Source organism: Helianthus annuus, chromosome 11, assembly GCF_002127325.2.
Source record: "Helianthus annuus cultivar XRQ/B chromosome 11, HanXRQr2.0-SUNRISE, whole genome shotgun sequence".
Taxonomy (NCBI): Eukaryota; Viridiplantae; Streptophyta; class Magnoliopsida; order Asterales; family Asteraceae; genus Helianthus; species Helianthus annuus.
This window is the reverse complement of record NC_035443.2, coordinates 47,489,153-47,504,263: the sequence shown is the minus strand read 5'-3', so window position 1 is coordinate 47,504,263 and position 15,111 is coordinate 47,489,153. Positions and strand designations below refer to the sequence as shown.

General features: G+C 35.6%; 2 protein-coding genes across 2 annotated transcripts; one reads left to right on the top strand and one right to left on the bottom strand.

Annotated features, from left to right (window-relative positions):
* The first annotated feature begins 1,898 nt into the window (after positions 1-1,898).
* LOC110890185 (ABC transporter D family member 2, chloroplastic) lies at positions 1,899-7,393 on the top strand. The gene is made up of 10 exons (XM_022137765.2): positions 1,899-2,249; positions 3,346-3,541; positions 3,638-3,705; positions 3,883-4,209; positions 4,295-4,459; positions 5,179-5,407; positions 5,484-5,713; positions 5,801-6,101; positions 6,185-6,456; positions 6,995-7,393. Exons 1-10 carry the CDS (start codon positions 2,004-2,006, stop codon positions 7,145-7,147), a joined length of 2,187 nt encoding a protein of 728 aa, XP_021993457.1. The 5' UTR covers positions 1,899-2,003; the 3' UTR covers positions 7,148-7,393.
* Positions 7,394-11,562: 4,169 nt separating this feature from the next.
* Positions 11,563-14,902, bottom strand: LOC110890184 (uncharacterized membrane protein YuiD). The gene is made up of 5 exons (XM_022137764.2): positions 14,505-14,902; positions 12,411-12,545; positions 12,280-12,317; positions 12,107-12,173; positions 11,563-12,013 (listed from the first exon to the last, which is right to left on the bottom strand). Exons 1-5 carry the CDS (start codon positions 14,685-14,687, stop codon positions 11,702-11,704), a joined length of 735 nt encoding a protein of 244 aa, XP_021993456.1. The 5' UTR covers positions 14,688-14,902; the 3' UTR covers positions 11,563-11,701.
* Positions 14,903-15,111: the final 209 nt, after the last annotated feature.

The following is a 15,111-nucleotide window of genomic DNA, read 5'->3' as shown; positions in this document are numbered from 1 at the left end:
AGAAGATACAAATTTGATGAGTTGTGAACATGTTATGGGTTAGGGTAACTGCTTCATGTATGTGTTCTACAAAGCGTTTTTAACATGAGAGGTGTAGAAAACTACCAGAAAGTGACACGCCTTAAGCGCTAGAGTTATGTGTGTCAATATAGAGCCACACCATAACTATGCACAAATGGTGCAAATTATATAAAGAATTACGCACCATGTCACGCAATGTATATAAATAATTACTATATATATCAATCGACAAAAGGGGTTTGCGCCAGGCAACTTTCTCCTGTTCTCGTTACGAAACATACGTTAATATCTCGGCAACATGTGCATACAATAATCTACCTCATGTTTGTAAATTACACATAATTATATGTATAAATTATGCATAGTACGTAGTATATTGATTATTTTATGTTTTTGATAAAATTATCGTTTTGATATTAAAAATTATATCATAAGTAGACAAGGGACCGTTATACATGCTGAATTCTCCTCTTCAACGTGTTATACCCACCGCCACTCCAAGTGTCACGCGTGATAACATAACGTAAACCCGATTTCGTTATTTTCTTCACGCGGCGTGATGGTTTTTTTGTGAGGGAAATTGTTGGGTGTGGTGGTGAGTGATGACGATTGCCACCAAAAAAGGTTGTGAGTGATAGAAAATGGTTGATGACATGGCGGAACTTGATTGGGTGCTTGTGAGTGATAGAATTCTATCACTAGTGACCACCCCCACCCCCTAATACTCTATTCAAATTAAAGATAATCAAATTCAAAAAGATAATCAAATTCTTAATTTGTGGCCTTCATTTTTCTTAAATAACAAGGTATGTAAACGGTATTTAAGTTAAGACAAAATATTGAAACAAAATTTAAATATAAAAACGTCATCAACAAAGGCTACTTTTTTTTTTGCCTTATATTATTTGTGATCTTATCAAGCCCTCAATCATAATTATTGAAAAGGCAATATCAAATTGTATTTTTTATGCTTTGTAGAATAAAATTATTTTATATTTACATAAAATAGCTGTAACATATTTATAACCTTAATATAGAAAGGTGACTACTTATGGCCTACAATATATTTATAACCAAACAATATATGATTTTTATATAAAATGATACAAAATAAAAAAGATCCAGGGTTAACAATTAAGATGTACAATGTAAAGTTCTGTAACAACTAGGGCTGTAAACGAACCGAACGTTCAGCGAACAGTTCATGAACCATTCGGTGGGAAGTTCGTTTATATTCGTTCGTTTAATAAACAAACGAACATGAACAAGAAATTTCGTTCGATTAGTTAAATGAACGGACATGAACAGAGGTCTCGTTCGTTCGATTGTGCTTGTGAATGTTCGGTAATGTGTTCGTGAGCATTCGTTCATTTGCGTTCGTTTATATTGGTATGTTTGTATTTTAATTAAATATTTTTGTACTTTCATATATTTTATCTATACTTTTTATATTATTAAATTTTTATTTATTTTATTTTTCTAACAATTAAACTAGGAAACCCTGTTTCACCTTCTTTATTCACCATTTCCCTTTCCTTTCATTATTTACATCGACGAATACGATCGACATCCGTTCCACATTAAGGGATTCAAGTTCCAGTGCTACTCTGGGCCATCTACCTTTATCCTTCGTCGCGTTCGCCAAATTTATTTGTGTTCGTGAACCGTTCACGAACACGCTCATTACCTTAATGAACGAACACGAACATAAAATCTCGTTCGCTAAGTGTTCATGAACTATTCGTGAACAGATTTATTTTCTTAACGAACGAGCACAAACAAGGCTTTGTTCGTGTTCGTTCGGTTCGCCACTAACAAGTTATAGAGTAATTAAGTCAACAACTATTTATAAAAAGATAAATTAAACAGTTGCGATTTGAATAAGATGTGGAGTAGGAAGGAGCCTTATGTTCGTTTGTGGATAATTTCTTTCCAAAAATAAATAAACCAAAAACTGAAACCGCAAATCTTCTGCTGCAGAAATGACGCAATTCAATACTCTCTTCTGTAACGTAAACGTAACAGCAATCGGTTGTAACAACCCTACCAGTACCACCACCGGTTTCAACAAAAATCACATTTTTTTCAGTAATCTCACCGTCCCCTTTCACTCGCACTGGTTTCCTCAGATGAAACGGAGGAAGATATTCACACCTCTTTCATCGTCTCCGACGACTCCGGCAGATCCACCGGTTACTCCTCCGCAACAACCGGCTAAATCAGCGGAGGTATCGGTTGATTCATACTTTCGATTTTGTAAATCTGTTTATAGTCCGTTCAGTTCATTATCAATTGATTGATACATTCGGTTTTGTAAATCTGTGAATGTGTTTACAGTTCGTTCAGTGGCTTTTAGGTTTATTTTACACTTCGCGTATCAATTGATCAGTACTTTCGGTTTTGTACGTCTGTGAATGTGTTTACAGTTTGTGCAGTGGCTTTTAGGTTATTTTACACTTTTCCTATCAGTTGATTAATGCTTTTGGTTATGTACATCTGTGAATCTGTTTACAGTTCGTTCAGCTGCTTAGAATATTTGACACTTCGACCGTATCTATTGATAAATGCTTTCTGTTTTGTAAATCTGTTTACAGTTAGTTCAGTGGCTTTTAGTTTGTTTTACACTTTACATATCAATTGAATAATGCTTTCGGTTATGTACATCTGTGAATCTTTTTACCATTCGTTCCGTGGCTTTGGTTATTTGACACTTCGCGTATCAATTGATTAATGCTTTTCTGTGTCTGTTTTGTCCATCTGTTTACAGTTAGGTATTACACTTCACGTAGTAATTGATTAATACATTCTGTTTTGTAAATCTGTGAATCTGTTTACAGTTCGTTCTGTGGTTTAGGTTATTTGACACTTTGTGTATCAATTGATTAATGCTTTTGGTTTTGTAATTCTGTGAATCTGTTTACAGTTTGTGCAGTGGCTTAGGTTATATCACACTTTACGTATTATTTGATGCATACTTTCTGTTTTGTAAATTTGTGAATCTGTTTATAGTTTGTTCAGTGGCTTTGATATATGACACTTCGCGTATCAATTGATTAACATTTTCGGTTTTGTAAATTTGTGAACCCGTTAACAGTTCGTTCAGTGGCTTTGATTATTTGACACTTCGCGTATCAGTTGATTAATGCTTTCTGTTTTGCAAATCTGTCAACCTGTTTACAGTTCGCTCAGTGGCTTAGATTATTTTACACTTCACGTATCACTGTTTTGTAAATCTGTGAATCTGTTTACAGTTTGTTCAGCGGCTTTCAGGTTATTTTACATTTCCTATATTTAATATTTCTCTTGTGATTTTGTTAAAATCAGAATGTGCCGAGAAAGGGACCGGATTTGCCAACACTTTTTAGGAGATTCTATAAAGTTGCTGCTCCTTATTGGTTTTCTGATGATAAGGTTCAAGCAAGAATACAATTGGCTTCTGTGTTTGCCTTAACTTTAGGAACCACCGGAATCAGTGTCGGTTTCAATTTTCTAGGTCGCGACTTCTACAATGCACTTGCAAGTAAGGCCTATAAACTGTAGTTCTTTATACATTATGTTTGTTGATGATACAACATATATGAGTATGCTAATCTATCATCTCCGTGGATTGTGCTAGACAAAGATCAAGAACAGTTCACCACACAACTGTCGTACTACCTTGCTGCTTTTGCTGGTGGAATTCCGGTGAGCACATTGCTGCATTCTTTTAGGTATTACTCACCTGTCTGCTTGAATTTTTCCCTAATTAGGTGAAAATATAGGTGATTTTTTTTTTTTGCATTTAGGCTTAAACAAATCATCTTATTATTAGTGTTTGATGTTGGTTAGCTTTTAGTCTTATTCATTCTATGTTTTTTTCAGATTTTTGTGATTAGAGATTATGCAAGAGAAACTCTTGCGTTGAGGTGGAGATCTTGGATGACAAACTACTACATGGAACGGTATCTCAAGAACCAGACATTTTACCAGATACAGTCTCAATCAATTATTGATAATCCAGATCAACGAATTGTTGACGATCTGAGTTCGTTCACTGGAACATCGCTTTCGTTCTCTTTAACACTCTTCAATGCAATGGTAGATTTGATATCTTTCAGCAACATATTGTTTGGCATATATCCTCCTCTTTTCGTTGTTCTTTTAGTATATTCACTTGGTGGAACTGCCATTAGCATTTTTCTTGGGAAGGTGAGATCTTCTTATTTGGAAAATGAGGTTGCAAACTTATGGGATTCCGTTTTTAAACTTATGATACTATTGTATACTGTTATAGGGGCTGGTTAACTTAAATTTCATGCAAGAGAAAATGGAAGCAGATTTCCGTTATGGGCTTGTACGTATACGAGAAAACGCTGAGTCTATTGCATTTTATGGTGGTGAGGAGAATGAAATCAAACTCCTTTTGCAGCGGTTCAGAAATGCTTTCGAGAATTTAACTGTATGAAATCCCTGTTAATGTCTCTTACCGTTCCCTTACGTTCTTGTGCATACATTTAGATATATGACATCACATCTTTGTATAAAACTAGTGGGTTACACCCGCGCTACGTGGCGTTGGTATTGACGTTCGGTCGGTATCAGTCCGGTTTGTTTCGTCGCCTGTACAATACCGATTGAAACTTAAAAAAAAAAACACCTTACACCATTGTTACACAGTGGTGGTACCGTTTCGTGACCAGTACAATACCGGTTGAAAGTTAAAATTAAAACACATTACACCCCCGCTACGCGGCAGCGGTACCGACGTTCGGTCGGTGCCGGTTTGGTTCTTTTCGTTAGGTGTACAATACCGGCTGACACTTAAAAACACGTTACACCAGTGTTACGCAACGGCGGTTTTTGTCGGTGTCGGTCCAGTTCGTTATGTGTACAGTACCGGCTGAAACTTAAAAGAAAACACAACAAAAACAGAAAAAGACAAAAATAGTATTCATTGAGATGTTACAAAGACAGAGAAAAACACTATTCATTGAGATTTAACCAATTAATATATATAAGTAACAAGTAATATTTACTTGACATCATGGTATCACAACAATTACTCTATCAACATTCTGGTTTTCTAAATGTAAAGTTGTAAACTTACGACATTACTTGTAACACGTTTACATTTTCTTTTAGCTTTTTTAATGTTCCACTTTTATGTTAAACTTGCAGCAATTGTTGATATCTTCAAGAAATCTGGAGTTTTTCACCAATGGTTATCGCTACCTGATTCAGATTCTTCCGGCTGCAGTTGTTGCGCCCATGTATTTCTCTGGGAAGATTGAATTTGGTGTCATAAATCAGTCTGTATCCGCTTTCAATCATATTCTTGGAGATTTTTCTCTCATTGTGTATCAATTTCAGGCTATAAGTGCCTTTTCCGCTGTCATTGATCGACTCGGTACGCCTTTCATCTCTACTTCTAGTCATGTATCCAACTTCAAAATTTGAGCCCTAAATTTCAAATGATCACGCAGGAGAATTCGACGATATTTTGGACAACACCAGTTCTAACGGTCCTGTGGAATCCTCAGATGAGATTCAACTGACGTATGTCAATGTGAAAGATTCAACCTTTCAGCCCAAGAATTCTATAGATACACAAAAGTTGATGGAGATTGAAAATTTGACTGTTTTGACCCCCACAACTAAAGCCCTACTTATCAAAGATTTGTCACTGACAGTCTGCAGCAATGAGCATTTGCTGGTTAGGAAACTCCATTAATCTTACAGTCAACTTCATGGTTGACCCTTTTTTTTCATTTTTGAAATAACCATGTTAAGTAAATGGCAGATTACTGGACCAAGTGGAAGTGGGAAAACTTCTTTATTAAGAGCGATTGCTGGTCTTTGGCGTACGGGTTGGGGAAAGATCACATTTTACGCTAAACATACACCAGAGATGGCGTCTAATGAAGTAGCTATGGTGAATGAAACTAATAACGTTGATAAAAAATCAAAATACCGGGATTTTAAAGGCGTGTTTTTCCTTCCCCAACGGCCGTATATGGTTTTAGGAACCCTTCGACAACAGCTGCTTTATCCCACATGGCCCGATGTTTCGGATTCTACGTCCCATAACTCTAAATCAGTCGGTATGCAGTCTTAAGATCTTGTTTAAGTATCCAGAATTGAATTTCTTATAACACTGTGGTTGCAAACTGACATGATTTTGCAGGTTCGTTTCCTTTTCTTGAAGATACACTAGGGTCTGAAGTCGGTAGTGCACAACCGTTGCAGCCTAATACAGAAGAATTAATAAAAGCTTTAGAAGATGTGCATCTTGGCTACTTGTTGTCACGCTTCAGTGGTCTTGATACAACCAATGAATGGTCCAGTGTTCTTTCTCTTGGCGAGCAGCAACGACTTGCGTTTGCACGCTTGTTGCTTTCTAGACCAGACCTGGTTCTATTGGATGAATCCACCAGTGCTTTAGATGAAGCAAATGAGGTACCTTTGATTAATTATATTCTAAGTAGTTAATGCGGTAAAAAAACGGATATCGGTCAAGGACCGATATCGGTAATTGCGGTGGTATATCGGTAATTTTAATAACATGCTGAATTTATATATTTATAGCAATTTAACACTAACAATTCCGTATACCCTCCTACCATTAACAAATTAACCTTTTGCAACTTGCAAAACACTAACAATTGTAGCAAGTAGGAACTCATTAAGACTTAAAACACTATCGTTTTACACTAAAAATTAACAATTAAGACTTAAAACACTAATAGTAGCAATAAGAAGAAAGACTAATCGTAGAACGAAGAAGAAAGGTACTGATATCGGGAAATCGGTGATACATCGGTTAATATCACCGATAATATCTATTATCGGTACATTGGCCAATAACCAATATATCGGTGATATATCGGCGATATTAACTACATAGATTATATTATATTACAGTTACAAAATGGGTAAAGGGTCAAAGGCAAATATTCATTGAAAATATGACCATAAATGGTTGTTTTGTTTGCAGGCTCACTTGTATGATAAAATAAACATAGCAGGAATCACATATATAAGTATTGGGCACCGAACAAGCCTTCGTAAATTCCATAAAAAAGCCTTGCGGATATCACCTATGGATCTGGACTCTAACCAGCTGAACTGGTGCATAGAACCCTTGTAAGAAGGCTCGAACATTGATTCTTGAATGATTTTTCAAACTCAAAACCTATGATCCTCGATTGTAAGGTTTCGTGGGTACAGGGTCGAACAAGGACTTGCCAAGCTTAGTTACATGGTTTTGAATTATTTTTAGCATGTAATGGGTTGGGTTCTGTTAGAGAACCGTTTGTCTTTCTGCTCAGTGCATCTGCTATTATGTATTTATGTTGGCTTTTCTCGGATGATAATGAATCTCACAATCATAACCCTTCACTGTCTCTAACCAACGCCGTTGTCTAATATTCAACTCATTTTGATCAAAGAAGTACTTGAGACTTTTATGGTCAGTAAAAATAGTACATTTCACATCGTATAAATAATGCCTCCATATTTTTAAGGCAAAAACCACTGTCGCCAATTCCAGATCATGTGTCGGATACTTCTTTTCATGAATCTTTAATTGTCTTGAAGCATACGCGATCACCTTTCCTCGTTGCATAAGTACACACTCGAGACCAAACTGGGATGCATCAGAATAAATGACCATGTCTTCAGTCCCATCTGGTAACGTTAATATAGGGGCACTGGTCAATTTTTCTTTAAGGATACGAAAGGCATCTTCTTGTGCACTATCCCATACAAATTTCTCATCTTTATGGGTCAAGTTAGTTAATGGCGTTACAATTTTGGAGAAATCTTGTATAAATCTCCGGTAATAACCCGCAACACCTAGAAAACTCCTAATCTCTGATGGATTCTTTGGAGGTTTCCATTTAGACACAGCTTCTATTTTGGACGGATCTACCGACACTCCATCGGCACTAATAACATGTCCTAGAAACTGTACCTCACGTAGCCAAAAGGCACATTTTGAAAACTTTGCATAAAGTCTCTCACGCTTAAGCGTTTCAAGTAGATGGAATATCTGATGAGTATGCCCGCGACGGTGAGGCCGTCCTGGTCGCGCCCCGCGAGGACTTAAAGATCCTGCAGTTTTGTTATTGTTCATTGTTTGAACATTATAAACTTATATAAACTTGTTTTAAATTCTCATATTAACAAGTTTGAGTGTTTTATCTTTAGGTAACTCATATCAACCTACGGATGATGATCAAGCTCACGGGAGAATCGAACACACTACTAAGAGAGCTTTCGCTAATTTAAATCGTTTCTTTTGGGTCACTTAACTTATGTGTAATAAGTATAACCATCTTTAGGATGTTTAACTTATATAAATATTGTCTAAATGTTTTGCAAGCTAAGTATGTTTCACTATGACAATATGGTGTGAAAATTTAGTAAACGCCTTTTGAAGGTTTTAAACCTTATATAATTGTCGTTAATTCGATGTTTTAATATTAAATGGATTTCAAATGAAATATGTATTGTATGAACAAAAAGTGGTGATGAAGGTCTTACAAGTGATACGTGTCCTCTTTTGCCTTTTTCTTAGCTAGGTGTCTTTATGTCTTGTGTTGAAGTGTCCCATCTCTTTTTTCAAAGTTGCCTTGGGAAGACATTTAAACCTTCATCTTTTGTCTTTATGGTCATGTGAATCTTATCTTCCCCTTTTCCAAGGTCAAATATCAAAGTTTTGTACATATCGTTTATAAATTTAGAAGGGAATCTTTCTTGATAATTAGGTGTTTAAACTCACATGTTTAAACCCTTTAATCTATGCTTAATGCCTATTCATTTGAATTTAGGCTATCTCATATTGTTTTTATTATGAGAACATGACGGGCAGGCTCCAAGAGGGTGTTATCTTTGTGTAATTTTTATATTATGTAACTGTAAAATTGTATTCTTATATATAGATATCTCCTTTATTCGAGGAGATCATCAAGAGTTAAATCATTCATGTTTCTTGGTTATCATGATGATGCCATTAATGGCATTATACAGACGGTATACTCCTGATGAACGTGTGGTTGAATTTTGAATCAAGAAAGTTTAACTTGATTTCTGTAAAGTGAATAAATCTGAATTAACTTGAAGTCAAAAATCAAATAACGAAGCTAAGAGCTCTGTAGATCTATGTTGATCTGTGAAATAGCCATGGAGAGTTCTAGAAACATGTGTGTTCTCTTGTACATCTCGCGGATTCAAAATCAGTATTGGTGTTCTCTTGTAGTCAACAAGGCATATACCTCAGAGATTACAACATATTATCTGTTGAATTGAAGCCTATAATAAACTCTGATTCGTACATCATGGTTAAGTCATTTACTTGCATGTACAAAATACCCCCTTGAACTGTTACATTTTTGCCATTATGACTAAATTAAGTATTACAATGTGTAACATATGGGAACTGCCGTTAACAACCATCCGATGTGCCACTTAATTATTAACTAGTCAATTTTCCCCCACGCTTCGCGGCGGGAATTCCGCCATTACTTGTTCGGTTCGTTACGGTACCAATACTCACTACAGTAATCGAAAGAGAAAACCATACATCGATCAAAAATAATAAATACGAATATGATGTTTAGTTGATATTTGTTTGGTTGGTTTACATTCTATGTTTATTTTTTTCAACATTGCGATGTAAATTTTATTGCAAACAGATATTGTTCCACTATCATACCAAACCTAACTGAAACCGACCGAATAACATCTGTATTGGTACCGGTTTTATTCTTGTTGTTTTTGTTTTCGATAAACTGACGCTGTATCGCTACCATACCGTGTCAAACTGAACATCGGTATCGTATCGCTACCATAGTGAACCGAAACGAAACCAAACGAACAACATTGGTTCGATACCGATATTTATTTTATTGTTTTTTCTTTCGATAAACTAACACTGTATCGCTATCTTAAAGTACCGCACACCCGATATTGTATTTTTTTTATGTTTTCTGGTTTTGAAAATTATTCATTTATACAACTTCGTATGTGACGATAATTGAATATCGGTACATCTACCGTGACAATCTGAACCAATACGTTCGAACAACATCAATGCAACTCTACCGGTGTTCGTTTTTATCATTTTCAGCCAATGTAAGACACATGTTGATATCTATACCTAATGCATGTACTGTACCTTTGTTGTAACGAACCGTATCGATACCAATCAAATGCCCGCGGAATGTTAAAAAAAAGTAAAAAAACATACACGGGGATTTAGAATTTTTTATAATAAAATTAACAGACGGAAGTTATTATTGTACCGTTACTGTAACGAACCATATCAATATCGATCCAATGCCCACAGAATGCTAAAAAAGTAAACACAGACGCAGATTTTAATTTTATTTTTTAAAGTTAATGAACGCAAGTTATTACTAAAATATCAAATTTAATAATAATAATAAAATACTATTAATGAAAATAAAAAACAAACACTTAAAATTATGAATCAGTGTTTATACTAAAACTCAAATTAAATAAGATATAAAATACTATAAATTAAAATATTTAAAAACTACAAACACTATTCATCCAAACTATGTATACATATTATAATATAATATAATGTATAATTATCCGAAAAGACCATTGAATGTGACTGATTCAAGTTGCAAAATATTTGATATTTTGAGATGGGGCGAATGGTAGATGAGTGACTTTCAAGTGGCTGTATCTTCTCCATTTGCTACAAAAGGAGCCATGAATTTGATATCACTAAGGTCATACTAGTCTATTAGATAAAAAAATAGAAGATTTGGGGGCTAAGTTTTGCTTTTGCCATCCCCAATTTCAGTTTTGGTTTGGAAACCTAGTACAAACTAATAACGGTCTATTGATAGGCTTAGCAAGTGATCTTAATGATAATCTGTCATGGACTCATAGCTAACTCTCAGGCTCTAGCGAAATGTTTGTAGGGATCATCAATGTTCATGTTTGTTTTCCGTTATTTTGCTTCAGGCTAAATGTCTACCGTTTAGCTTGAGGGGTAATGTTAGAATCAATAATAATAATCTTCTAGCCATTTGTGTTGTAGCACTAAGTGAAAAAAAAAAAAAAAAAAAACATTTTCACAGTTCAATACTCTCTCTTAGGTTATTTGGGTTAAGTTAGATTTTCAAAGCGTCGACTTCAAAGAAGTCATCATGCGCCTCATGTGCACTTTTTAAACTACAACCCATTGTTGTGCTTCACTATAATAGCCTTATTTCGAGAGCTTTATTGTCATGTTGTCTAATATAGTGCCCTTTACTCCGAGTACGCGAGCTATTAACCACCTATGGGCTACGGCTACCATATGCGCATCATTATGGAACTATTGGCATGACACTTACGTAGCAGTGTGATTATTTTATGACATTTCCTCTTCGTTGTGGTGTGATAACGGAAGATGTAAATTGTAAAGTAGTTTCATTGTACATCTCTTTGTTGTGTCAGCACACTCGGTCATTGGCCCACATTTTACTTGTAATCTAGGGGCTTAACGGAAGACGTAAAGTAAGATTTTTCCCTTAGATCAGATTATCAATTATCAGTGTAAAAATGAATTAACTGATATAAAAGGATACAAAGTGGGAAACTGAATTTAATTCAAATCAATAAATAACAGTAGCTATAACTTTAGTAAATTAGTGTACCTGCAAAACTCACAAAGTATCTATCATATAGAGTAGACTGCTAAGCTTGCAAGTACACCCAACAATGCACCTGCTGCAACTTCAATTTCAGTGTGACCAATTGACTCTTTCAGTTGACCAGAAATTATACCATAATTTTCAATATCATCTGTTAATAAGTTCACTCTCTTTTCCAACATGAGGGAATTATTGTCTGATTCTGAACTTGACAACAGCTTTTTGGATGAAGATTCAATCGAACGGTTGGGATCAGATGATGCATATGCGTTCGTCTGCTTTTTCGTTAATACTTTGTTTAATGTTCTTGCATGAACTCCCACTTCTCTTCTAACGCCCTGCAAAACCATAAATTTTTATCGTCATTAAACAGCGTTACGCGAGTCATATACATAACATGACAGTATCAAACAAAACGAGTAGTTGAATACCTGCGCGTCATACATGGTAAGAGCAGCATAGACAACCGCTAATCCAAAAACCGAATCCGAGAAACCCCTGCAATTTCATCAAGTCTCAGATATTTGTTTCCCCAATATTTTAACCGACAACAGGTAAAACATAACTGAAATGATATATGTTGTTTTTTCACATGAAATAAAACCTTTCAAGACCAATAGACATTGCGGTAGCCACAGCTGCCTGCCATTGAGTAGAACATGTGGAATGTTAGAAATAAGTCACTGACCCGAAAATCATATAAGAAATGTTGTTGAAACTGGAGAGAAATGTTACAGAAGAATGGGTTGAAGGAAACCCTCCAGCTGAAATTGCAGCTTTTGGATCGAAATCTCGTTTATACAAAAGGGATGCAGTAAAAGGTTTTGCTAATTGTCCAGCTGCTGCACACACCGTTGCTGCTATCAGCGCCTATAAGAACAAAATCAAAGGAAAATAAGTATGAAAAATAAACAGCATCTGGGAAATGATTGAACAATTTGTAGTGGAAAAACAAAAATCTAATTTAGCCTTTTTTTCCCTTTCTCACTACTTGTGATACACTCATGGCTCATCTAATAGTTGACGAGTTTGTACTTGATCGACTGATCAAGCATATAGCTTATCGAGTTACTTGGCCCATAAAATATGGACAAAAACAACGTAATGGGCCAGACGTTGTGACAAACGCCATAGGTGGTTTGCCTGTATCGTGGACCCCAATTTCTTTATCTGGACCCCGATTTTCAAGTCTGACCATCCCCCCCCCCCCCCAAAAAAAAAAAAAATAAAATAAAAAATTAGCCACTTTAATTGTTTTGTTTCCTTTGTAAAAATTGTGTGAATCATAAATATTATTAATTCACACATTTATATATTTTTTTGAACGGCAAATGTTACTCTACTCCTGCTCCTAGATTACACCAAATTAATGCTAATCTACCAATGCCGGGAATTGAATCCTGGTCTTCTTCCAAGAAACAAAAGCCTCTACCTGGAATGGCAATTCACAAGTTTATTATACAGTCATCTAATTTCGGTTCGTCAATTTCAGTTTCCCACAAAATTTAGATTTTGTTATCAGTTTTCCGAGAGTTTATTTGTTCAACTTGCTCTTAAACCTCCATCAGTTGTCATCCTCAAATGTACTATAACTAACCTTAAAATCAATTATGTACACATGAAAAATGTAATTGTTCTGCTAATCACTAGATCAGTATATTATATATAACCTTGGTTTTAAAAAGCGAGAGGCGCACAAAAGCGACGAGGTCTAAAAATGAGGCGCAAAGCGTTGGGCTTTCCGTACCCGAGGCGCAAGAAGATTATATAAATTTTTATATATATCCCATAGGTTTTTAGCATCCCTTATCCAAAATATGGTTATAAGTTACAACTAAGGTTTATATATGAATTTACCTACATGTACAAGCCAAAAAAACCTGTTGTCCAACACTTCATGCATAAAAACAACATAAAAACACCCAAAATACATAAGGCGCGCGCCTCAGACCTCAAAAAACCCAAAAAAATGCGTTTTTCTTGCGCTTTGTGGAAAAAGCGCGCCTCAGGTGCCATGAGGCGTTGAGACCTGCGCCTAGGCGCGCCTCAGGCGCGCTTTTTAAAACCCATATATATAACTTCAAATTAACTGTTAGCATTGTTGAAAACCTAGATAACTAGCCAAATGGTTTAGGTTCCTATAAAAATAACCTTTTTTCGTAAGAAATGTGAAAAGACATAGGAATTGACATGTAGACATCATGTTTTTGACTTAGGCATGATGTTTTGGGCTGTTTTGCCAAGAAAAACACCAAACATAACAATTTAACACACAATGTTATGAATTTTAGGCTTAAAACTTAAAACACCATACCAAAAGCATTAAGTAGTGTGTTTTAAGTGTTAAGCAGTGTGTTTTAGTCATGTTTTAAATTTCATGCCTATAAGTCTGGACGGTATGGGGGTTCGTCCCCTCAAGCTGGTCCTCCCCCTCTCTCACACACCTATACATACAACTTATATATATGCATGTTAGGATCATCCCCCTTTTCCTTTCCTTACCTCCATCCTCTTTGCCCCATCCTCATGCCCATCCTACGTGGCGCTTACGTGGCGGACCATCCTCCAAGGGAGGACCATCACCATACCGTTGTAGCCTAGTACATTGCATTGTGTTTTAAATTCTTATATTTGCTGTTTATTCTTGCTAAAAACAATCCAAAACATCATGCAAGTCCAAAAATGCTTACGTGTCAATTAATTCTTATGTCTTCTCACACCTCTTTAAAAAAAAATTACTTTTTTACAAAACCTCACCCCCTAGCCAAATAGTATCAATTATGACCTAAGGATAAATGAATTAGATTAATAATCGAACCGGAAAATAACCTTATTGTGAAGTATTTCAACGATTACATCCGTTCCAAATCTGAGAGACGCAAACGTTGAAGAAACTTTGAGATTTCTTCTTCTTCTTGAGTAGAATCGAGTGGTCTCGTGATCGACTCTGATGTTTTGACTTTGACTTGTGGAATTCAATAAACGAGAAACGGTGCAAGTGTGAAGCAACATGACCGATTTCACCGTCAATAGACCGTACTCCGGTGATTTTGATGGCGCCTTTTGTGAGTTAGATGGAGGAATAAGATATCGGGGTTTGTTAGGCTATAGTTGAACAAAATTGATAATAAACTTTGTATTATTATAACTTTTTTTCTTTTTTTTTAATTTAGTTTTGTTTAAGAACGGCAGTATTTTGGAAACCCAAAGCCAGCGTGAAGCTGGACAGGACAAGAAGCAAAAATACAATAAGCAAAAGGCAAAGATGAGGGCGTGAATTTTTGACACGGTATAAAAACACAATATGAGCCAAATGTTACGGGGTTGATGTCATTAATACGGTGTTCCCGAGTCTTATTTAACTGGGGAGGGGAAGGAAAATAAATTAAGAGAGAAAATAAAGGAAAAGATGTGATTTTTTTTTTTGTGTTCTCGA

Coding starts and splice junctions, on each gene's coding strand:
- LOC110890184 (XM_022137764.2), bottom strand. CDS start 14,687: ATGTTGCTTCACACTTGCACCGTTTCTCGTTTATTGAATTCCACAAGT. Junction 12,546..14,504: donor TTGAAATACTTCACAATAAG/GTTATTTTCCGG, acceptor TTGTTCTTATAG/GCGCTGATAGCAGCAACGGT. Junction 12,318..12,410: donor TTCCTTCAACCCATTCTTCT/GTAACATTTCTC, acceptor ACTCAATGGCAG/GCAGCTGTGGCTACCGCAAT.
- LOC110890185 (XM_022137765.2), top strand. CDS start 2,004: ATGACGCAATTCAATACTCTCTTCTGTAACGTAAACGTAACAGCAATC. Junction 5,714..5,800: donor GCAGCAATGAGCATTTGCTG/GTTAGGAAACTC, acceptor AGTAAATGGCAG/ATTACTGGACCAAGTGGAAG. Junction 6,102..6,184: donor CCATAACTCTAAATCAGTCG/GTATGCAGTCTT, acceptor ATGATTTTGCAG/GTTCGTTTCCTTTTCTTGAA.